Consider the following 22,015-nt stretch of genomic DNA (forward strand, 5'->3'; position numbering starts at 1 on the left):
AAGCTTTACTAGCTTACGCCTTGTATTTGTACTTGCAACTTGTGTCTGCAGTAGCCTGCATCCTCACTGAGAGTTCTGCTGCTTGAATACAGCTCCAGGTACTCAAAATGGGGACTCAACCCTGGGTGTTGGGGTAGAGGAAGTAAAGTAGGAGGGATGCGGAGGCAGTGAGCCTGCTGCAGATGGGCAGCCCTTCGCTATCGTGTAGAACATCTGCCACCCGGTTGCTGAGAAGGAGGAGAGAAGCGTGGGAACAACCCACATTCTTAGTGTGGAAAATGCAGCAGCTTTGTGAAGAGGAATTCGTATCGTGTGGTCAATGAAACAGAATGCAAAAACATAACAGGTTTATTGTAAATTCAAGCTCAAACATAGTATCTCGGGCCATGCTAATACGGACATCTCAGTCGGTTACGAAAGCGTTGCTTGATCTTTTGATGTGTACTTGTGGTGAGATTCGCTAGAAGACCACCTTTGCCTTGTGCATGTAGGGGTTTTCCAAGAGTACAGCACCAAGTAGATTTTTACACGATAATAATCTCACTCAGCCTGCTATTCCACATAACACCTTTGGTTTTTCAGTTGCAGTGTTGCATAGACAAGTTGGAGTAAGGAGTGATTTCTTTTGAGAACTTTATTCTCCCCTTTACTGTTGTTCTAGTTTTGGAAGCACCTATATGCTTTAGATACGATTATAGTGCTAATATCACAGAAAAAGTGTTTACAATTCACATACTCTAATATAAAAAGGTAAAAATGATTTTGTTTATTGTATTTAAGAGTCAGTGTAAAAAGTAATTTCGCAGTATTGCTTAAATTTGTAAGACAATGAAGTGCACAAGAAAACTTCATGTTGCATCTTCTTCCTAATGCTTCTCTCTCCTGGGCTGTATTTTGCAACTTGTCTGAAGATAGACAGAAGCTTGGTTTAAATATCCTGAAGTTCCTTGTGTCCAGTATTGCTGCTCAAAACCAGGGTGTACTTTCTTCATCCTGCCCCGTAACTAGGTGGATTCTTCTTGGAGTAGCCATTGTAAGACTTTTCTTATGGTCCATAACTTGGAAGCCAGCAGCCACTGCTGGCACAGAATGACCTACGGCCAGACATTTGTTTTCTTCAAAGCGTTTGCCTGGGCAGTATTGCTGAAACATAGGTGAGGGTTTCATTTCATTTCTTCCTCTGCTGCTCCCTTCTTAACAGGATTTTCTGCTTCTTTGAACTTTTGAGCCCATGGTCTTGCAAAAGCCTGCAAGTGTTGTCCTGTATTCATTTGAAAGAACAGGTCTGATTGAGAGAATGAGCAATCTTCTAAAGCTGTGTCGGTTTTGGGCATGTTGGAAAGGTTGGTTCATGCAGGTGGGTGAAAGAACAAGGGAAGGGGCGTTACTGGCTCTCAACTTCGTATTTCAGGACGTGTGAATAAAAGCTGTGGTTGGCGTTCTCGTGCACCATCACAAACACCTCTCTGCATCCCGAGGTGTTGCAGGTTCCCTCCCAGTAGCCTCTGCTCTGGGTGAGAGGGTAAGCGTTCTCAGCTTGAACTAGCACCTTTGCTATCCCATGCATTTTGAGTTTAAACTGAACATTGCGATTGGCCGGCAGCAAGCCGGAGAGCGGCTCCAGTATTTCGTAGTCTTCCACCCACTTGCTGTAACTCTGAGGGAAAGCTGGCCACTTCACTTCAGTGTTCAGGCAGGTGATGAGGTAGTTGAAGATGTAGTCGTAATTGCCGGGATCTGACTTCTTCCTGGCATAGATTTTCAGAACAAAGTTCCCCGCGTGGGGCAGATGGATCTTCAACTCAATCTGGTTCCCACGATGGATTTGCATGATGTGCCGCCTTCCCATATCCTCTGTCAGGCTGCTGCTATCGCAGTGCAGCGAGGCCAAGACGCTTATGTCTTTGCCCAGGGTGAAGGTGACAGAACACCGCCCATCATTGGTGTGAATGATGGGGTCGGGGTGGGATGGCCTCAGGAACCCTTGCCGCTCCGTGAACCAGCTCGGTCCAACAGGCTGATGCAGGTCCTTTGGGAAGCGCATGGCCTTGTCCACAGACTTACACTCTACCACATACTCTAACACGCAGCTGTAGACATCTGAGGCTTTGGGGGACTTGGCAAAGATCTGCAGCTTGTGACTCCCCGTCTTCTGTGGGTAGAGATCCAGCTTCATTCCGTGTTTTTTCAAAGTCATTAAACCGTGTTCATCTGTTCCCTTCAGCTTAAATGTGAATAGAGTGGCAGAGCGGCAATCCACTGATACAGAGGCTTTTCCATTGACTATGAAATACAAAAGAAAAGAAACTGCATAGGAGTTTCAGTACATTTTTCCATGTGCACCGTGTTCCGGGAGGACTAATCTGTCCCAGTAAATTGCTGCTTCTCTAATAATGAAATAAAGAGCTGCAATTGCCAGGTCATAGCTTGTCAGCTGTCTGCTTAGGCCAGTGTCCCTCAAAAAGAATGGAGTGAAAAGTGGCCTTTGTTTTAGAGATGTGCATTCATCCTGTTTTGATATACGCTATATTTGATATGCACTGTGGTCCTATAGAATAGTTAATATAAGTGAAAGTACTGTCAGCTTGTGTCCTCGAGAAGGGCTTAATTAGATGTGATTAGTACCTATTGCTAGTCTAGTAGCTGTTCCAAGAAGCTTCAGAGAAAAGTGCAGGAACCCTCCATTATGTAGATAGGAGATAATCTACCTCCCTACGAGCCTGTTCCCAAACAGCTTGAAGACAACATGAAGTCCTGAAATGCTGCTGCCTTCAAGTTTTAACTCTATGTTCCTAGCATTCATGACTTAGATATCTAGTTGAATTCCTGCAGCTCTCTTGAAAATCTGGGGAAGGGATCTTAAATGTGGGCCCTGTCGTTCTATGGTGTTACCTGAATAGTTTTATGTGGAAAGGGCTGCTGTGGATTCAGGATGCCTGATAGAAGTGCCTCTTTCTGTGTTGTTCACTAATTAAAACTTATGGAACACTGTAAAAGGCTTTAATCTCATTTTTTCAAGCCAGAGTTGCTACTATATAATGGCAATACTTGTAATTTTACACCGCTGATGCTGGTTGTCAGAGTAGTTCAGCTTCAGCTGCTGACTGAGGCTTTCTTTTAGACCCAGCGGCTACTACAGATTTTCATGGCTTGGACAACAATAACAACAGAAACCCAAAACCCCAACAACCCAAACCAAACCAAATGCAACATACCCACCTCTGCCCCAAATGCTCTGAGTGCACTCTGCTTGCCAGAACCAAGATGGAAATGTAATGTGCTGCATGCACAACAGAGCGTGGAGCATGCGAGACTACATAAAGGAGGATGCTCTGCAGGTTCCCTCCCAGGGTGTTGTTACCTGTTTGGATGACAGCCGTCTCCGGGTGTGCTGTCAGCAGGCCCAACATGTAAAAGTTGCTGTTGTGCAGCATGTTGTTCTCAAAGTCTTTCAGCGTCAGGGCTGGTTTAAGAAGCTGCCAGTTACTGTTGTCTGGGAAGTGATTGTTGATGAACAGAGCCGGGTGAGTCAGAAAATAAAACTCATTGTATCTGGAAGAAAGAAGAGATTAAAGGAAAATGAGTTATTATAAGTAGTTAATTCTTCCCCTGCGCAGTGGTGGCGGTTTCAGCAGGAGCAAATTGGAATGTTTTGGGCTGCTGAGAAACTGAGATTGGTGGGCTTGAAATTCCCTGGGCAGAGAAGGAACCTGAGCTTTGATCTTCCGTTTCCAGGGCAAATGCTGAGCTTTTGGATAAAACCAGGGTGTCTGCAGTACCCCCTGCAGCCACGGGCTTCTGAAGAGGGAGGGAGGTGCTGCTTGTCGTTTGAGGAGCCCTGTCTCAGGCAGCTGGAGGCTATGAATCAAGTGATGGCTGCTATTACATAAACTGAGGATATGATGCACAAAACAAGGTCACTTTTAGCAGTTACACCGTTTGTTGCTCAGGATCACTGTCTTTCTACAGGTACATGCTCCATCCCTTGTATAGCCAGCCCCAATGCCTTGCTCAGGGTTTTGGGTCTTGCTGTGAGACCTAATATTTGCCACTGCTTGGTAGGCCAAACCCATCAGCTTTCATTCTGCCTTTGTGGTAGGTTTATGTGTTAACATAGAGGATGGTTCTTTACCTGAAGGTGAACTTGGTGAAAGAGTCATCAACAGCACCACTTCCCCAGGTGCTGTCGAGTAAATGCCACCTTCCATCAAGATAAACAGCATTCCAGGTATGGTCAGAGTCCCCTGTAAAGGTCTGTCCCATCTTATACCCATTCCCCTTAGAGTGTCCCGATAGCTTCATGCACTGGATTCCTGCAATACTAAAAGGAAAGAGTAAGATGCAGCAGGAGACTTCTGTTGGTGCACTTTTGGGGAAGGACAAAAGGAGGGGCAAAGTCTACAGAACTTCAATCCTGTAGTCAAATGGACCAGCTCCTCAGGGGCCTCCTTGCAGCTGAGTCCCAACGGAGGTAAGGGTTTTATACGACCAAGCATGCTTGTGTTCTTTGAAAACTCCAGGTTCTGCTCCTGGTGACAGACACTGTGCTAAATGCCTAAGTTACTGCGCTTCCTAATTCTTTGGAAAGCTTGCTGTTAGCTGGGACCCTGTACTTTCCTTGTTGGCGGAATCTCTGCACCTTGTGCAGCTTTCCTCTAACTGCCTTCCCATAGCAGCCTGTCAGCACATCCAGAGACAGGCAAGTTCTCCCCTTTACCACTGACATCTTGTAAAGACTTCTCAGCTGTGCTAGTGAATGGCTTCATATGGGGTGGGCGTGCAAAAGTAACCCAAGGTAATGATGCCAAGATGTTGGGTAGGGGCCGTTTGTTTTCTTGTAGTCTTTGCACAGGGACTTGGAGAGAGCATCCCACTGGAGGAAGGGGCTTTCCTTTTCCAGTTTTTGCATATTCCCTGTCTTTTTGCCTGATGCACTGTCAATTTAGCGTTGTTAGAGGATGACAAAGATGAAGTGTGCTTAATTGCTCTCTGCCTTGTTACTCGGTGGAATCCCTTTGAAGCTGTCCACAATTAGCCTGTGTAATTAGAAATTAAAAGTGCGCCTGTTCATGCTTGTGTTCCCTCTGTGATGGCAGGCCTGGTGTTTGGCACCTGCTAAGGTATCTTAGACCTCATGGGACTGTGGATGCTGATTTAGTTTCCTTAAAGAGTGAGCTTGTGCTTGCCCAGGGTACAAATGATTGGTCTCTTTTGAAAGAAATATAATGAATACCTGTGTTGAAGTGTGAATAAGACTTAAATAAGCACCATGTAATAAGCTATCTGCTGTTGATAGGATTTTATCATTGGTGTCTTATTTCAGCATTAATCTAAAACTGCTTTGCTTAGAGGATTGTCTTTCGTGTAGGATGGTATTGACATTTTTCTTCTTCATTGAAAGGTACATTAAATGGAACAACTACCTAAAGTAATAAACTCTGCATGCTTCAAGAGCAAGGCTGTCTGCATAATGTGGGTTTAACTCAGAGGAAAAGTGGTATTTATGGGGAAGATAATTAGCATGGTTGTGGAAGTCGAGGTCTGATAACAGATACTGGCAGTATCTGTTATCATTGCATCAGGTAATTGGCAGTGCAGCAGTGCTTGCAGGGAGGGCTGCTTTCTTTACACCGATGATGCTGGTTTAAAGGGAAGGTGGCAACTTCAGCTTCTCATAGGGTTTACTAAGCTCAAACCTGGATGTCTTTGTGCTACTTAGTTATTTGATACTCTTGAAGAGTATTAAATTCTTATATTCTTTCCAAAATTCTTTAAGAAAGAGTGTAAAAGGTAGAATCACTGCTGCAAAGGGTTGATTGAGAGCCAGCTGTGTAGTCTGCAGAGAGAAGACAACCTACAGAGGGGAGAAACATGGCAGGACCCCATCCCTGCTGAAGATGGCCAGCAAAGAGGAGGGAGCGTTCAATCCAGCTCTCATAGAGCGTGGGCTGTTCATAGTGTGAGCGAGGCAGTGCCTGTCACAGGAGGCATTCAGAGTGAACGTGGCCAGCCTGGAAGGAATGCCATTGAGAAACCTGGTGTCACGGGTGGTCTGTAAAGTCCCTGCCAGCCGCCAGCCGCCTGTGAGCCAAATTCTAATGTGGAGCTGGGTGGTAACTGGAGCAACTCCACTGACAAGACTGGTGAGAGCTTGGATTTACATGATGTAACTGAGACTGGGATCCTGGGATCTTCAAGGAAGATTTGATCCTAGGAGTTTCCAAGGGGCCTAACGGGAGCTAAATACCAAATTCCCACTAATTTCATGGGGATTTGGCATTTAATCCTTCTAGGCTTCTCTAGACATTCCTGTTAGCTGGGACGTTTGGTGAGAACATTAAGGGACAAGTTCTGCCTTTCTCTCTGTACTCTCACAGTTAACATAAGCAAAGCAACAAGAAGAGTTTGTTCTAAACATCCTGTAAAAGAGCAATCCTGTACTAGTTAAAAGAGTGATCATCTCTCTGTTCTCGTGTAAACTACTTTATACATATGAACTAACCAGGAAAAGAAAAGATTGAGAATATCTCCAGAAATGCTTGAAGTGGCAATGTGGTGGTAGCAGATAACCTAAATACAAGGTGGAAGGGAGCAACTGAGTTTAGAAACAGTTGGCAACATCTGCTTGGTGCAGCAAGGAGGTTAAAAGCTAAGTTGCTTTTCTGCCCCAAAAAGAGTAGGGAGATAATCTGGATCTTGCTATAGGTGTCATTGGAATTCAATGGCGTCTTCTTTCCTTTGATTTCAGATTGGCTTTGATGATTTCACCTTAAAAGGCAAATCTGGCTTCTCCAAAGGGAGACAGAATGGTTTATACTTGTGGTAGGTAGGTGTATGCTGTGCCTGAAAAGAAGGAAGGCTACTGACTGTAGTAAACAGGAAAAGCAAGAGGATGTGAAACCTGGGTAATTTGCAGACTAATTATGAATAAGGACATAGTGGGACTCAATCGATGTCAGCCATTGACCAGCATGAGTATTGGGGGAGTTCCTGGTGACTGGTAAATTGAGTTAAGTTGTCTCAATGGGAGCTAGGAAAAAAAGGGCACTTTAAAAGGCCTTTTTTTTCCTCAAAAACTTGGCTCTGAAAAGCCTTTGCTCTTTGTCTCTTGCCTTTATGCCTAGACTCAGCATCAGACTCGAACAGTGCACAAGAAGCAGCAATGAGGAGATCCCCTTGCAAGAAGGTGTTGTTGTCTTTGGGTATAATTTTGCAAGGAAAGGAGCTAAACATCTAGCTAATATTTGACAAAAGTGATAGGCTTGGATGACTGGGAGGTTTCCCAAATCACGAAATGCATAATCAACGTGGAACTACAGAATTAAGAGTAAATCAACAGAGCCTTTCAATAGGAAAAAAATATCCTTGGAAGGATTTGTTAATGAATGAAACATACGCTTTTTAATGAACAGATGCAAATTTTTCCCACTTCTAAGTGCTAATAACTGTTCCATATGATGCAGTTATAAATTCATACTTCATTACCCTATTTCTTTATGTTACTGTTTAGAAAGCAAGGTGCAATATCGCGGGATATGTTATTGGTTGGAAGCATTCACCACTAGCATCTGGCATGGTATTTCTTTATAAATCTGTCCTTTTCCCTGTTTATTTTGTTTGTTTCGTGGTGAAAACCTTCCCAAATTTTGTTGGATGTTGTGGAAAGCCAATTGTTGCTTACACATGGCAGTTAGTAACTGGTCTTTAATTTTTCCCAAAGGTATCTTGTACATGGCAGCTGCTCTGTTGAGAAGGTGCTCCCTAGGAGAGCCGCTTTGCAAGCCCATGCCCTTAGGAAAGCACACCATTGCTTTCTGGTGTTAGGAAGACCCTTCCAATCTTGTGTCCCTGAGTCATCAGGTCCAGTTTTCTCCCCTTGGACATCCCTTCCACATAAGGCTGGTCCCAAACTTGCTAAGCACCTTCATGGCCTTTGCTAATCTAAGCTGAACTATTGCATACAGCTGTGAGAGGTGAGGTGCTGCTCCTTGCTGTGGTGCTTGAGGGTTGCCTTGCAGAAGGGCCACCTCCTTCCTTTACTGGGTTGGAGAAAAGTGAGGGAGAAGGGATTTGTGCTCCATTCGCATGCAAGGCCCTGTGCTCCCCACTGAGGAAAGGGCTGCCTTTTCCATGAAATGGCTTTGTGACTGTAAATCCTGCTTTGTGGGGGAAGCCCCACTGGATCCCCACTGAAGTCAACACAGTTCTGTAGGCAGGAGAATGGATTTTAGTCACTAAATGCCCACGTAGCTATAAAATGGAAACTGCAATATTGGCCTCCAGGGTGATGGACCTTGAGATTGACGGCAGAAAACAGTGTGGTAAGTGTGAGATGGTGCTTTAGTAATGGAGGGGAGAGGGCATCTCCAGAAGGTTTTGGAGGAGCTCCTTTTGGGGCTGTGCCTACCACTTGCGTGGGAGCATGTTGGAGACAGCACTCCTTGTCTAAGTCGTGCCATGCTTTTAACCTTCACATACAGATATCAAAGGAAAAACACAGCTTCTTCTAACTGAATTAGCTCCGTGTTTTCATCTGCCATTATGTTAATGCAACGCGAAGCTCAGCAGATGGCACAAAGTAAATTATGCTGGGGAGGGAGGGTGGAGGGAGTGGAGGAGGAGGCAAAATTGACCTTTCTGGGGCTTGCTGGTTTTCCACAGCATGGATTTGAAAGCTAAAGTTCTACATCCTGCTTAGAGTCACATCAGTTAATGCAAAGGCAGACAGAAGAGGCACAGAGATGACAATGAATATTAACTCTTCCTGGCATTGAATGTTTCTGAACTTAATTTACCTGCACATGTGTTCAAAGAGCCCAGCGTATCCCTCACAAATGCTCTTCCCCATCTGAAGCACATCTATGGGCTTGCTTGACAGCTGGCTTTTGTTATGGTAGCCCACTACGTCGTATTCTGCGGGAAGGAACACAGACAAAGGTTCATCCAAAAGCCTGAGGCAATGGAATCGATGGGTAGCGGGAGCCACACTTGGATTGCTTTTCATCTCCATGAGCACGAGCAAGGAGAAATGAGCCATGGCATGTGCTGCACAAGGATGCTGTGGATGGCGGCTGGGGGGAGAGGGACAAAGTCTTATCTCTCCTCACAGTTCGTTTTAAGCCTGGGCTGGGGTTCAGCAGTTGAATTGAAACGAGAGGAGAACTCTGCTTTTTTGCAGAGGGTCTCCCCGGGGGTGGCCCTTGTGCAGGGCAATCTATCGTCTAAAGAGCTCCCGGTAAAAGCCAGAGTGCTCCGCATTAGGAGGAGTTGGACTCCTGTTACTGTCAAAGGAAGGCACTGAACGTTTTGTGCTCTTTACAAGCAATTTGTCTTAAAAATACCTGGGAAGCAGCTCGTCAAGAAATACCTGAAATGATTTGCTGCAAGTGAGTCATGTCAATACCTGGAAGTGTAGGAAATCTTAAGTACTTTGAATGAATACGGAAAAGTAGCGCAGCGGGGCTCCTTCAGGCAGAGCTTGAGGAACTGGCCTGGGAAGGTTAATTCAATACTGACCAACCTTGGCCATGTCCGTAACCTCTTAAAATACGGACATATTTTTCTGACAAAGCTCTAAGGAATGCTGCATCAGCTGATTCATCCTCCCTTTAATGCTGTGGAAGAGGAAAAGAAAGCTGGCAACATACTGTAGTTGTGCTTTGATGAAATGCTGTGACTGCTTGGCTTGTATCTGAAGGGCTCAGATGGCAGCTGCCTGTGGGTCAGCCTGTGGGGCTGTAGGGAAGGGCTGGCTTTCTCCACTGGGGCTCTTCACTGGGCCACCAGCAAAGCCGCAGGGCACTCTGAGGGGTATGGAGGGATATCCGGCTGCGTGTGGCTCTGTATTCATGCTAGAGATGGTTGCTAACATTTCTCTTAGTGCTGCTGCTGCGTGGAGGTAGCAGTCCATCAGAGGCAGGGAGTTGAACTGAGTGGGAATTGATATCCAGAGAGCAGTGCTCTCACTTAAAATCCAAACAAGGTAAGAGTTTATATAGCCAGTGCTCTTCTAGGATAGACACACTGAGGTTTTGCTCAGCAACTTACATCCCTAGCACTGTGTTTGTTTCCCATACATGTAAATGGGGGTCAGTTTCTGCAGGGATGAAGGAGAACTGGTGCCGAGATGGTGAAAAACCCTGTGAGGATTTTTGCAGCCTACCTGTTGGGGATCAGACTCCTCCCATGCATGTGTGTCAGGTAAACGGACCAGCTCAAAGCAGACTGTCTGTCCTGAGCAGGATCCAGCCCAGGCAGTGGTGGGCAGAAATGAGTTAATAGAGTAAAGGCTGAATGGTCAGCAGTGCTGGGATGAGTCAGATGCTGGGTTTCAGGAAATCAGCAGTGAAATCAGCAGCCTGCGTAGAGCAGGGGAAGATTAAAGCTGCTTGGGATTGACCTGACTATGCTAACCATGCAGCTGCTGGCAAAGCTCTGCTGATCACAGGGGGTGTGAGATTAGGCCAGTGCTTCCCAAACTGCTCCACTGCTCTCTGTCAGGCGGCAGCTTTAGACAGAGAACTGCACCTCACCAAAAGCCCATCAGGATGCTGAAGAGGTGAGGGGAGGAATAGTTGTGCTTTCCCCCTCCATCCCCAGGAGTTAATGGGAAACAAACATTTTTGTGTATGTATATCACTGCGTGATTGCAGTTGTCATCAAGGCTGATCAGGTGCCTGTGCAGGCAGGAATAGCAGTCACACAGGTGACAGCATGCTTTACCAAGGCTGGCCTCTCCAATGTGCTGCACTGACATGGGTGATGGATGCGTCAACAGGACGAGTGCAGTTAGGTACCAGCTAGAAGCTGCACCACAGCATGTATCCACAAAACACAGGGGCAAAGCTGCAGCAGGACAGCCAAGAGACTGTCACAGAATCATGGAATGGTTTGGGTTGGAAAGGACCTTAAAGCTCATCTAGCTCATAGGGACTTTTATGGTTACACCTTCGGATGAGTCGGGTAGGAGTTACAGGTTCATCATGCGGAATGAAATCATTTGCACACAAAACCTTGTAGGGCCTGGCAGTGCTAGGAGAGGGACTATGGAAACAGAGAGGTGAGATATATCTGTTGGGTGTATCAAGTGAGACAACCTCTGAATACATTTCTGGATGAATACATACAGAAAACCTTCCTCCTTCCCACCTACCCCGTGAAGCTAACCCACAGGATGTATAGTAAACCACAACGGCAGTGTAACAGGGCTGATGGCAACAGCCTTATCTTCTCAACTGAAGATCAAAACCTACCTATGTGATGGCATATCCACATCCATATGGCTCGGACTTTTTCCAGATCAGTCCGGGCTTGTTTAAGCAGGGCTTTAACCAGTTCTTCTACGCTGTTCTTGACATTTACCTGTTTGTGAGGAGAAATCATTGCAAGATAGTGGTGAAGAAATGGCTATGGTACAACTCCCTTCTTCCCCACTCCCTTGTTCTTTTGAAGCTAGTGAGACCCCTCCTGCCGGGAGACTGCTCTAACTCGAGCTTCCCTAAAATAGAAATACAAAGCTGTAGCTCCATGTTTGAGGAAGTATTTTTGGTCATAGTTTCCCTGCTAGAGTGGGATCTGCACTGCTGATCTTTCCAAGGAAATGGCTTGGGACATTCTGAGGCACTTGCCCCAGTAGCTCAGGCTAAGCTGGTGTTAGTGCTGATAGCTGGGTTTCAAGGATCATCCCCAGAGGGGAGCTGAGGGGGAGGACAGAGGCAAAAGCGAGTCTTACTTTTAATGCGTAGGCATCCAGCTTCTCAAATTGCTGCAGATCTACTGGCATGGACTTCAGAGAGGATTTGTCCCATGGATATGCTGGGAAGAAATGAGTTGTCATTGTCTCGGGAAGGGAGGGAGGGAGGGAGGGGGTATTTTTCCTGGCTGTATGCTTGAATAAGTGGATGCTGTAGAGCTCCTTCCTGACCCGTCAAGGGATCCATCAGCAGGTGCTTAGGGAGCAGAGGACATGAGGGCATTTGCGGAAGGTCCCTGCCAGCTGCATGGAAAGCAGGAGCCATCCTGTCTAGTCTGGTGTAATTTGGGCAATGCTGAAGCGGGACGTGCCCCCCTGTCTTTGGCATTGTACGGCAGCATAGAAAATCCCAGGATATTATATTTAGGAGATAAAATGCAGAAGCATCAGGGAAAATCTGGATGGTGAAAGACCTGGCAAAAATGTGACCTTTCAAAAAAAAAAAAACCCACGAAAGAGCTGGTTTCTGCAGCAGTTTTGCTGATAGAAATGAGTATTTTGGATGAAAAATTCTGCACTAGTTCAATCACATGAGAAATGTAACACAGGAAGCTGCTGGACGAAACTGGTGTGTCTACCCCTCTGTCTGCATCTTTGCAGGCTCCAGGCTCCTGATTCTACTTGGTGTGAACAAAGGGTTACTAACTTATAGAATCATCAAATGGTTTGGGTTGGAAGGGACCTTAAAGCTCATCCATTTCCAAGCCCCGGCCACAGGCAGGGACACCCTCCATTAGAGCAGGGTGCTCCAGTCTCGGGCCAACCTGGCCTTGGCTTGCCCTAACTGATCAGCTAACACTGCTCTCTCTCATCAGTGAGCCACCTGAGTGATGCAGCTGTAGCTCAGTGCACAGATGCCTCTCCTGGACCACTGTCTGCTCACCACTACCTTTTCTTCTGAGCTGGTAAGAGGAGATTTGGGCTCTACAGAAATCTCTCCCCATCATGTGCTGTCAAAGGACTAAAGAGATTCTCCTAGCTATCTCTGTGGGGTTGTTGTTCCTCTGGAAAAAAGGATTTAAAAGAGATCACAAAGTGAAAATGCTGTTGTGTGACCCTGACTGCTGAGAGAGGTGAATGAATGGTGCCATAGAGCTGCTCTTTGCTGGGTGACAAGAAGTGAATTTCCTTGGCCTCTACAAAGCACAGAGGCTTTGGCTGGTTGCATGCTTGATAAGCAAAGAGGATGCCCCTCTGCTTCCTTGCTCAGCCAGTGCTGGTGGAAGCAAGGTGCATGAGAGGCTCCGAGCTGAAGAGCCAGCAGTACTTCCAAGGTCTGTATTCGTCACCCACTCCTTCCCCATAACCCCAAAACAGGGCTCTGTCCTACTGGGGAGGTGGCCAGAAGGTCTGCTCCTGACTTGTGAAGGTGTTTTGTTAACATAAGCCCTGCTCTTCTGATATACCCCAAGCTCTCCCCATCCACTGACCCAATGAACGGAGGGCCGGGAAATCGAACCCTAATCGTGGCAATATAAAGTAAATCCCTTGCCAGTGTGCTTCAGTCTAGGCTTGAGGCAGGGCAAGCCATGTTCCTAGGAGCGACAGGCTCCCTATCTAGGGCTGCCCTGCATTGTGCCCATTGTGCCAGCGGTGTGGGGACAGCCGAGTGTTACCGTGCAGGTCCTTTTTTCCTGGCGGCCGCGGGGCTTCAGTCCTTTGGAAACCTGGCACAGTGCAGAAGGGAGTGGGAGATGAGCAGTTGTTGGCAGGTGGGAAAAGACAAACAGAAATAAGTGATTCTGGGGAGCAGGACTGGGTGGGAAAAGCTGAAATGGAGCCTTTTCTTTGCCTTGTTCTCTTGCATTCGGGTATGGATGTCAACACGCTGCAGAGCGTGTGTGCAGAGGGGAGTGGGATGAAGCCAGCTGCCTGGACTGCAGTGGGCTGTGTCCCCTCCCTGCAGTCCTATGGCTCTGCAGAGGCCACATTCCCCAGCAGTCAAGCATCTCCTGTTCTAGCCACAGGGCTGGGGACATCAAACCCCCCTGCTCTCCAGGCAGCCAAACCCCTGCAGGCATGGAAGAAGGGAGCCCTGAGCTTCAGAGCTGTCAGATGATCACCCTGCAGAGAGCTCTGTGGCAACTGCAGGATTGCTGAGGGATGCTGCGGGCCCCAGACTGTCACCACCTTCATTATCGCAGGGCTGGAGGAGGAGAAGAACCCCCCTGCCCTAGGAGAAGAAGGATTTTGCTCCTCAAACCCCAGGGTCCAGCAGCATCTGCCCTGCAGGGAGAGTGGGTAAGGGGGGTGGCATCCTCTAAAGAGCCTCAAGCCCTGTCTCCTCCTGGGTGAGATACGTGCTGTGGTAGAGCAGAGCCTCACCTTTGTTGTCCTGACCTCTCAGTCTGGGCAGCCTCCGGGGACCTGCAACACCCCAGCATAGTTAGTGCAATCACCCCAACACTCGCCCCGGGTGCTGCATCTCCTCAAGCTCCCACGTTTCTTGCCTTCCCTACTTGCGCCAAGGGAAGGATGTGGCCTTTTTGCCCTCCCACCTTTAGCCTGCTTTGCTAGGGTGGAAAACCCAGGCTGTACCTTTTCCAAAGGAGAGTTTCTTGAAGAGCTGTGGGGTGGTGTCCTTGGGATGAATCTCCACTGTCATTTGGGTTCCTGCAAGGAATGATGACAGACTCCCTAAGAAAGGCAAAACTAACCCAGGCGTGGAGGAGAGGGGAAGAATTCCCTGCCAATGCATCACAGGAGCTGACTCTAAAGTTGGTGATTGTGAAGGTATCAAAGCACTTGGCTTTCCAGGCAAAACAAAGCACCCATAAGACAAACTGTACGGTCAGAAAGCCTGTGGTCGCCTCTGGTGTAATTTGTAGCTCTCAAAAAACATAAGACAACCCATAAGAGCCTTACAGATGATAAAGGGGATCATAAACAAAGCAGAGGTCCTCAGTGAGGATTATGTGGCAGCTTAAAAACCCCACGTTTATCACCATATTAAATAGCTATTGATGGAGATATGGTAATCAGAGACTTAATTTCTTTCATTGATTTTTCTTGGAATCAAACAAAAAGTGGCTCAGAGTTATGAAAATGGTTTGACTTGTGATATTAAAATGCTTTACAAGGGCCATTGCCTGTCAGGGGCAGAATCCAGGTCTAGGCTAGGGCTTGCACTCTGCATGCCATGATGCTATAGAGCAACCTCACTGGAAACCTGGGGGTGTTGTGTTTAAAGTTTCACAGAGGGAAGTACAAGGGAAAAAGTTTGGGATTGTCTCTTAGGAATTATCTGAACTTATTGAAAGAGACTGCAGTTTTTTAGGCAAGCATTTCAGAAGGCTTTGCAACCACCGAGGTTCCCTGGAGGAACACAGTGCACTCGTGGTCTCCCTGTTTCGGATCTGACAGAGGTTGCTTTGGAGACTGAAGGTCAAGATGTTAATGAGCCTTGGGGCTGCCATGCAACCGCATGTGTTACCTCCTCCAATGTTATCAAAAGTCTCACGACATTTGTGGTTTTCCTTGAAAGCCAGCTCTTGGAACCAGCTAATTACGGGGGAATCTGCGCTTTCAGCACAAAGTTTTTCCACAGCATTTAACTTCAGAAGTTAAGCATCTCCTGTGATTATGCAGGAAAGTTCCATGTCCTTTAAGCCCCCAAAACAGAAGGCCAGAAACCTGTAAAAAACCCCCTTTAAATTCTAGAGCTTGGCTCTAATTCTGTGATGACTGCAGGTATTGGGATGGCAAGACTAGAGCTGGCTGCTGTATTTTGTCAGTTAATTCAATGAAGTTGCTTCTTAAAGGTTTGACTTGGTGCAAATGGTATCATTTCCTTAGGATTTTTGTACTTTCAGGAGTCCTTTTTTTTGATTTCCCAAGATTATTTTTAGTCTGGGGGGTTCTGGGTTTTGTTGCCAACTTCCACTTCCTCCGTTTTTCCCCATAAATTAAGATTCTACGTTTTCAAGAAACAAATTTCATGGCAAGGAATGCCACCTTCCAGTCAGCTTAAAAGGCATTGACCAAATGACAAAAACTGTAATTCCATGGAAATTTTCCAAAGTGCTGCATCCCTTGCTTTGAAAACTAATGCTATGACATGCTTACTGCAGTTTTTATGACTTATTTTGCTGTTCCTAATCAAGATCTCTTTCATAAAGAAACACTGGGTCTTCTCCTCCTTCTCTGTGGTCCTTTGCCAGCAAGTGCCTTGGGATCCAGCTGGCCCAGCAGTGCCCCTGTTCTAGTGCAGGGGTGGCTCCTTGCAAGTCCTTATGAAAGGACTTCTGCAACCATCTCAAGCTATTCTGCCGATATTATTTCTTCCAGCCTTTGCACCCTTCCATCAGCACTGGGATATCTGACATTATCAGATGCATGTTCTTACCATGCTTTCTGATTACACCTATTCTATGTCAAGGGGGTTGATGAGAACCCTGGTACTTTGGGATCCACCTCCATGCACCCACACTGAAAGACCTGAGGATTCTCCAGGGATTTTGCAACTTTTGATTCCTCAGGCTTAAGATCACAGAATTGTCAGGGTAGGGCTCTTCCCCAATTTGGGGATGTTCTGAGGTTGGTTTATTATAGCAAAGGCTTGACAGGGAACTCACTGCTCTTAAAAACTGGCATCCTTTGGGACACCACTTACCTTCATTGGAGTATGAAGTAAGGGCTTGTGTCTGCTTGCAGGGCTCCTTGGAGACTTGACAGCCTGGTTGCACAAAGAAAAACATTTCAGTGCCTTGAAGACAGTGGAGGTGCCTGGTGTGGAAATGATTAAATCTGTGCCTTCACTCAGCAGCCAGGTAAGTAATGACACAAGGAGCTTGGCCTTATTCTCCAGCTTTGATGTCCAATTGGTCATGGTCCTGGGGTGCCTGGCCCCACTCCAGAGGGGTGCTCCAGACTAGGGAAGGGCTGGAGTGGGTTCTGCTGCTCAGTGTGGGGAGTTAGGGGGTTCAGACCAGCAAGTTATTGTTTGGAGAGGTAGGTGGGAGGGAAGGGCAGCACGAGAGGGCTTGGAGGCAATTTGGTCCCTGAGCAGGAGCACTGTGGTTGCCATTATCTCATGCTCATCCTCACCTCTCCCCTCTGTGCTCTGGAAGCCCCTGACTATCTCAGCTATGCCAACTAGCCCTGGGGTCCTTGGAGCAGAGGGAAGTGTGGGGATCTATGCAGTCGCAGGCAGCACAAGTCCACTCCCCTGGGCTGCACTGACACGCCAGGGCAGGCAGCAGATGCCAGGGCTGGATGCTTCAGCCTTGCTGATGGACACTGGCCAAGGTGTTCCCTTGCTCTCTTCTCAAAGTGTTGTGGGATCACTGTCCTGCCAGCCACCAGAGATCAGAACAAGGAGACCATGGCTCATCCTGAAGGCCAGATACCATCTGTACCTTTTGGCTGGGACAAGGATGAGGTTCTGTGGCACAATGCAGGGCTGCAGCCTGTTTGCCTCAGTGGGGCTGGGATGAGGCTTATGTCATCCAGTTTGTAAATACTGCGGCAGCACCAGCTGCTCCGTGGTATCAGAGGCTTCATCAAGATGCTAACACGGCTGATTAAAGGGGAATTTATTAACCCCTGTGGCGCTAGAGGAGCAAAAGCTCTGCCTGCTCCTCCAGCGCAGGAATTCCTTAGTAATCCTCGCAGGGATTTAAATTGTGCCTAAGGTAGAGCTGCAGCAGCAGGTTTTCCATGTGCATACTAAATACTCTTAACATTAGTTCGGGGTGGTAAATGACTGACACCATTCTCTCGTAATGGAGGCTTTAACTTGTGCTCTGCGGCTCTGGTTGCAGACCCTCTTGAGTGTGACAGAGAAGCACAGCGTGTTGAATATTTCTCTGCTTCCTGGAGTGGAGGCTTTTGTTACCTGTGTCTGAGACTACCAGATTTGTAAAAAGACAAACCCAAAGGTGTATCTTGCCATGAAATGTCGCTTGCTCACAGCCTGTGAGAACCATCCAGCCACCACTGATTTCAGAGGGGCTTTGATCAGGGCTCCTATTGAGCATAGTACAGGGCACAGCTGTGGCTTTTATATGCTGCTATTGCTTGGCCTGCGGAAGCAGAGCTCCTGTTCAGTATAACTAGAATCCACTGCTGCCGTGAGAATTACCTTTGCGTTACCTTTGCCCTCTGTCTTTTTCTGCTAGACACCCCATTAGGCTTAGGCTACTGAGGAAGCAAGTCAGATGGTCTGATTCCCTTTCCTGGGAGCTGCTCTGTCCCATTGCATTGCAGTCCTGCAGCCTGGCTGTGTGCAGCCTGCGGTAGCATCTTCAGATGTTCCTTCTGAACTGTTTCAGGGCAGATGGGTGAGGAATTGGCAGGGGAACACTCAAGACTAACAACCACATCATTCCTGGATAGCAAGCGCCTTGCCTTGCACTCAGCAAGGTGAGCAGGAGAGATGGAGAAAGGATTGGCGAATAGATGCGTTGAAAGGTTTCTTGCACACCCTAGACCCTGTTTAAGCTGTGTGAGTGCTGGGGAAGACTCTGGAAGCTCTATCTGCAACCTGAGTGATTTAGGGCACTGAATTTACCCTGTCATCAGCTGACTGTGAAATGCAAGAGCTCCGAGCACCTGAAGCAGGGCTGAGCTGCACGGCTGCTTGCACGGGGCTCTGCAGTGCCACCAATGTGCATCCTGGCCATGGGGCAGAGGAAGGGATGCTTCCCAGGGTACAAGGCCTGATGCCCTCTGCTTGTCTCCATCGAAGCCCCTCAAAGCTCTGGAAAGGGATGGGTTGTTTAAAGCGTGTTTATGTTCTAGAGGCACAGCCGGGTGCTAAAAGCTTGCAGATGGGTTTTGTGCGCTGTGGTTAGTTCATCAGTAGAGTGAGAAGACAACATACCGTTAATGTCTCTCCCCTGAGGTGGCTGCGATTTGCTGTTTCCATTTCCATCATCGTGCAAACCTATAAAACATAAAGGTGAGATCGGCAGGCTGTCCTCCTGCAGGGAGGTTCTGGCACTGCCTGGAGCACCCTCAAACCTTTCATGTAATCCATCATTCCAGCTGATCTACCAGGATTCCACCTTCCCCATCTTGTCTGCAGCATTTGTTGCAGCCCCTGTTGCTAGAATAGGAAATACCAGGAGGAAGAAAGTGCAATAGTCTAGGTCTAAGTTGCTTTGATAGGGTTTGCTCTTCTTTGAGTACGTGCTGGATGCTGTGTTAGATGAAGCATGAAAACAGCCTCTGCGTTAGATTGGCTACCCTTGTTAGCCTGGAACTGATTGTCTGGAAACCTAGGTTTTCAACAAGGTTTTAGAGCAGGAATGCTCCTTTTTCTCCTTTTATTTCTGCTGAGAGGGTCCCCCTGCAGTAGCAAAGCACAGCCGTAGCTTTTTGGAACATCCCCTGGAGGGACAGGGACACTGTCTCAGACCGTAGCTATAAATGGCTCAGGGCAGTCTTCCCTGGAGACAAAGCCTGGACATGCTTCCAACAAAACAGCTTTGCCCCTGTACTCTGGTGTAGTAGGCGCTGCTCTGGGGTGACACTTCAGAGCTCCCAAACTGTTCCCTTTGCACAGCCACAGGGGCTGCGGAGGCACCTCAGGGCATGGCAAAGCAAGGTGCAGACATGGTCCTTGGGTTAGTATCTGTGTGTATGTCACCTCCTGCACCGTGGGTTGCATGCACAGAGTGCAACATGCAATGTTACACAAGCAAGGACTGTCCTGCATCAGGACCAGGGAAGGCACACTGGGTTTCTATGGGCAGAGCTTGAAGTCTAGGGCTTTGTAGCACATCTGCAAAGGAAACGAGGAGAAGGGTGGTGGGATTGGGGGGAAGTCCAATACATGCTCCAAAGCTGCTGCTTCACTTCACTGTCTGAGGCACACACTGCCCTCCCCTCCCTGGCACCAAACGGAGGTTACCTGTGCTTCGGTCACTGTCTGTCAGCCTCTCCTTCTGCCCTTTCTGCTTGCTCGCTGCCTCCTCAGGGTGGACGATAAGCAGCAAATTGATGGTTACCGCACTTGGATCTGTCTTAAAGTCCATGGTACCCATCAGAGCATGGCCAGGGTGCCGGTCCTGCCCACCGAGCTGCCGCTGCTGCGAGCTGCCCTGTTTATTTTCCACCCTCGGAGAAAGGCGAGCGCACTCCCCTCCGAGCCGCAGCACCGGCGGGCTGGCCCTGCCAACTGCACCATGAGAGCCCTGCCAAAGCCAACCCTAATGAAGAGGTTACTAGTCACCTTTGAAAGGAAATCACGGGAGGGATCCGTTTCCTAAAGCAGAGGAAAGAGCTGCGTTTCGGTGTGGGGGGGAGGTTGTGTGTGTGTCTGGTTTCAGAGTGTGCCCCCAGCTCCCCCCCCTTCTCGATGCCCTTTTTGGCTTTAAGCACTTGTCTACACTCAAATCCCCCATCAGCACTGTTGGCTGGGGGGGATTTGCTTCCCAGCTCTGGCAGAAATCCTTAAAAGGCTTTCTCTTTTGATCCTCTGCCCCGGCTGACACTGGAGGGATGCTTAGGAGTGTAAATAATAACAATAACTGCTGCAGGATGAGGGCAGCAGCTGCGGTGGAGGGAAAGGGGCTAGAAACGGGGCACAACCAGACACGTGTGATGGGCAGAATCAGCCTTCACAGGGTTGCTGAGCGCGCACAGTGTCAGCAGGAAAGTGAGTTGCAGGGTGCAATCCATGCTGTGTCCCAAAGAAGCCAGCACCCCAGGCTCTCTCTGCCCCCATCAGCCTGGCTTTCTGGGGTAGCTAAGGAAGGAAGCCGTGCAGATCCCTGGCTTTCTATATACTCTCCCAGTTGGGGAAATGGGGTACAAGAAGGGCTGCAGTGTGGGTTTGCAGCGGGGCTCAGCTGGTCCCTGCAGCTCGCAGAAGGGGCTGGCAGGGACACACGATCTAATTTTACTGCTGGCTGCCAGCCCGGCTTGGCCGGTGGTCCTCAGGGAGCAGCAGCACCTGCGGGCTGAAGGGCTCTCGGCAGTGTTGGGATAGGCTCTGGGGGCACAGGAGGCTCTGCTGGCAGAAGAGGGGGTTTGGGTGCTTGGCACGGGCAAGGTGCATTTATGCAGGTGTCATGGGTGCTTTTGGGGCTGGGGTGGGAGAGCAATGGATTCCTCTCCCCAGCCCACAGCCAGAGTTGTTGTCCAGGGTCTGTGCGCAGGAGCTGGTACTACTGCTTGGTGTTAGGTTACTTGTGTTTGGAGACGTGGTTTTTCCCAGTGGATCTCTATATAAATCCTGTTCCCTCCCCATCTCCTGGCCCTTTTCTGTTCCTGAGCCCCTTCCAAAGCACGGACAGCCTGTCTGGCCCCGTGCTTCCCTGCAAATCCAGCCCTAAACAGCTCCTCAGTGTATCCAGAAATAGCCTATGTGGCTGTGGGGAGCCTTTCTCCATTCACCCTTGATGGTGCACCTTTACATGGCCTTGCACACACTGTGATGCCCTGGATGGTGCCTGCAGCATCCCTGCTGAGAGAGGATCGTCAGGGGTGGGGCATTGCATGTAACCCCCAGTAATGCAGCAGGAGTCCTGTGCTGGGGGTGGATAATGTTGCTGGGGTTTAGGTAGTGATTTTGCTCTATAGTTCATGTATTGGAGTGGCTTTAGGTTCATTAGGGGTGCCTGGTTCAGCTCTGGCTGTAAGGAGTTAGCTGGAGGTGGTTAAACCTGAAGAGGAGGAGGAGGGACAGATGCACCCTGAGGCACGCTGGGCTCTGCCAGACAGACTTTCCAAGCCATCTGGGGCTTGCCCATCTCCGGTTCAGGTCCCAGGATTTATGGCTGGAGTGACTTTCTAATCACAGTTTCTCCATCTGCCCGCTGGCCTTTAGCACCCCTTCTCACCTGTCACCAGCCCCATCCCTCTGCCTGTGTGCCCAGCAAGGAGCACCCTTTCCTCCCCATTGCCCCAGCCACTCATGGAAGGTGCAGCCCTTCTTCCTGCAGGTCCCTTCTACCTTGTCTTCCTAGATGGGACACTGATCTCCTAAATTACTCGTTGGCATGGCTCAATCCTGATTCTGGCGTTGCACAGGTCCTGCACCAAGCTCTGCTCCAGCAAATGCATCTTCCCACCATCCCACTTCACTCTGCTGCTGCCTGCTATCCGCAGTGATTTCCCTGCATGTCCTGGCCTTGCTCCTCCAACGAAGCAGCTTGCTGCTCCTCCAGGTCTGCTCTTAACCTCATTCCTCTCCAGCTCCAGCAAGGTGGTGGCTCAGCAACAAGAAAGAATAAAACTGTGGCTGGGGACATTGGTAAAAGAAGGTTTCAGTGGTGCAACCCAAGTCACTGAGAACACGAGTTGAACTCGGTGCAG

The 22,015-nt window shown here is 48.4% G+C and overlaps 1 protein-coding gene across 1 annotated transcript; it reads right to left on the reverse strand.

Annotated features, from left to right (window-relative positions):
- Positions 1-1,384: 1,384 nt before the first annotated feature.
- KY (kyphoscoliosis peptidase) lies at positions 1,385-19,740 on the reverse strand. Its single transcript, XM_065672683.1, has 12 exons — positions 19,608-19,740; positions 18,576-18,638; positions 16,365-16,427; positions 14,291-14,365; positions 14,078-14,119; positions 13,369-13,419; positions 11,732-11,814; positions 11,253-11,361; positions 8,796-8,913; positions 4,133-4,321; positions 3,362-3,552; positions 1,385-2,283 (listed from the first exon to the last, which is right to left on the reverse strand). The coding sequence occupies exons 1-12, from the start codon at positions 19,738-19,740 to the stop codon at positions 1,385-1,387; spliced, it is 2,016 nt and encodes a 671-aa protein (XP_065528755.1).
- Positions 19,741-22,015: the final 2,275 nt, after the last annotated feature.

This window comes from Lathamus discolor, chromosome 3 (assembly GCF_037157495.1).
Source record: "Lathamus discolor isolate bLatDis1 chromosome 3, bLatDis1.hap1, whole genome shotgun sequence".
NCBI lineage: Eukaryota > Metazoa > Chordata > Aves > Psittaciformes > Psittacidae > Lathamus > Lathamus discolor.

Excerpts from the sequence above, each read along its gene's own strand:
- KY (XM_065672683.1), bottom strand. The coding sequence starts at position 19,740 with ATGGGTACCATGGACTTTAAGACAGATCCAAGTGCGGTAACCATCAAT. Across the intron at positions 13,420-14,077 it reads GAGAGGTCAGGACAACAAAG|GTTTCCAAAGGACTGAAGCC; the intron begins GTGAGGCTCTGC and ends GCACTGTGCCAG. Across the intron at positions 2,284-3,361 it reads GACGGCTGTCATCCAAACAG|TCAATGGAAAAGCCTCTGTA; the intron begins GTAACAACACCC and ends TGTATTTCATAG.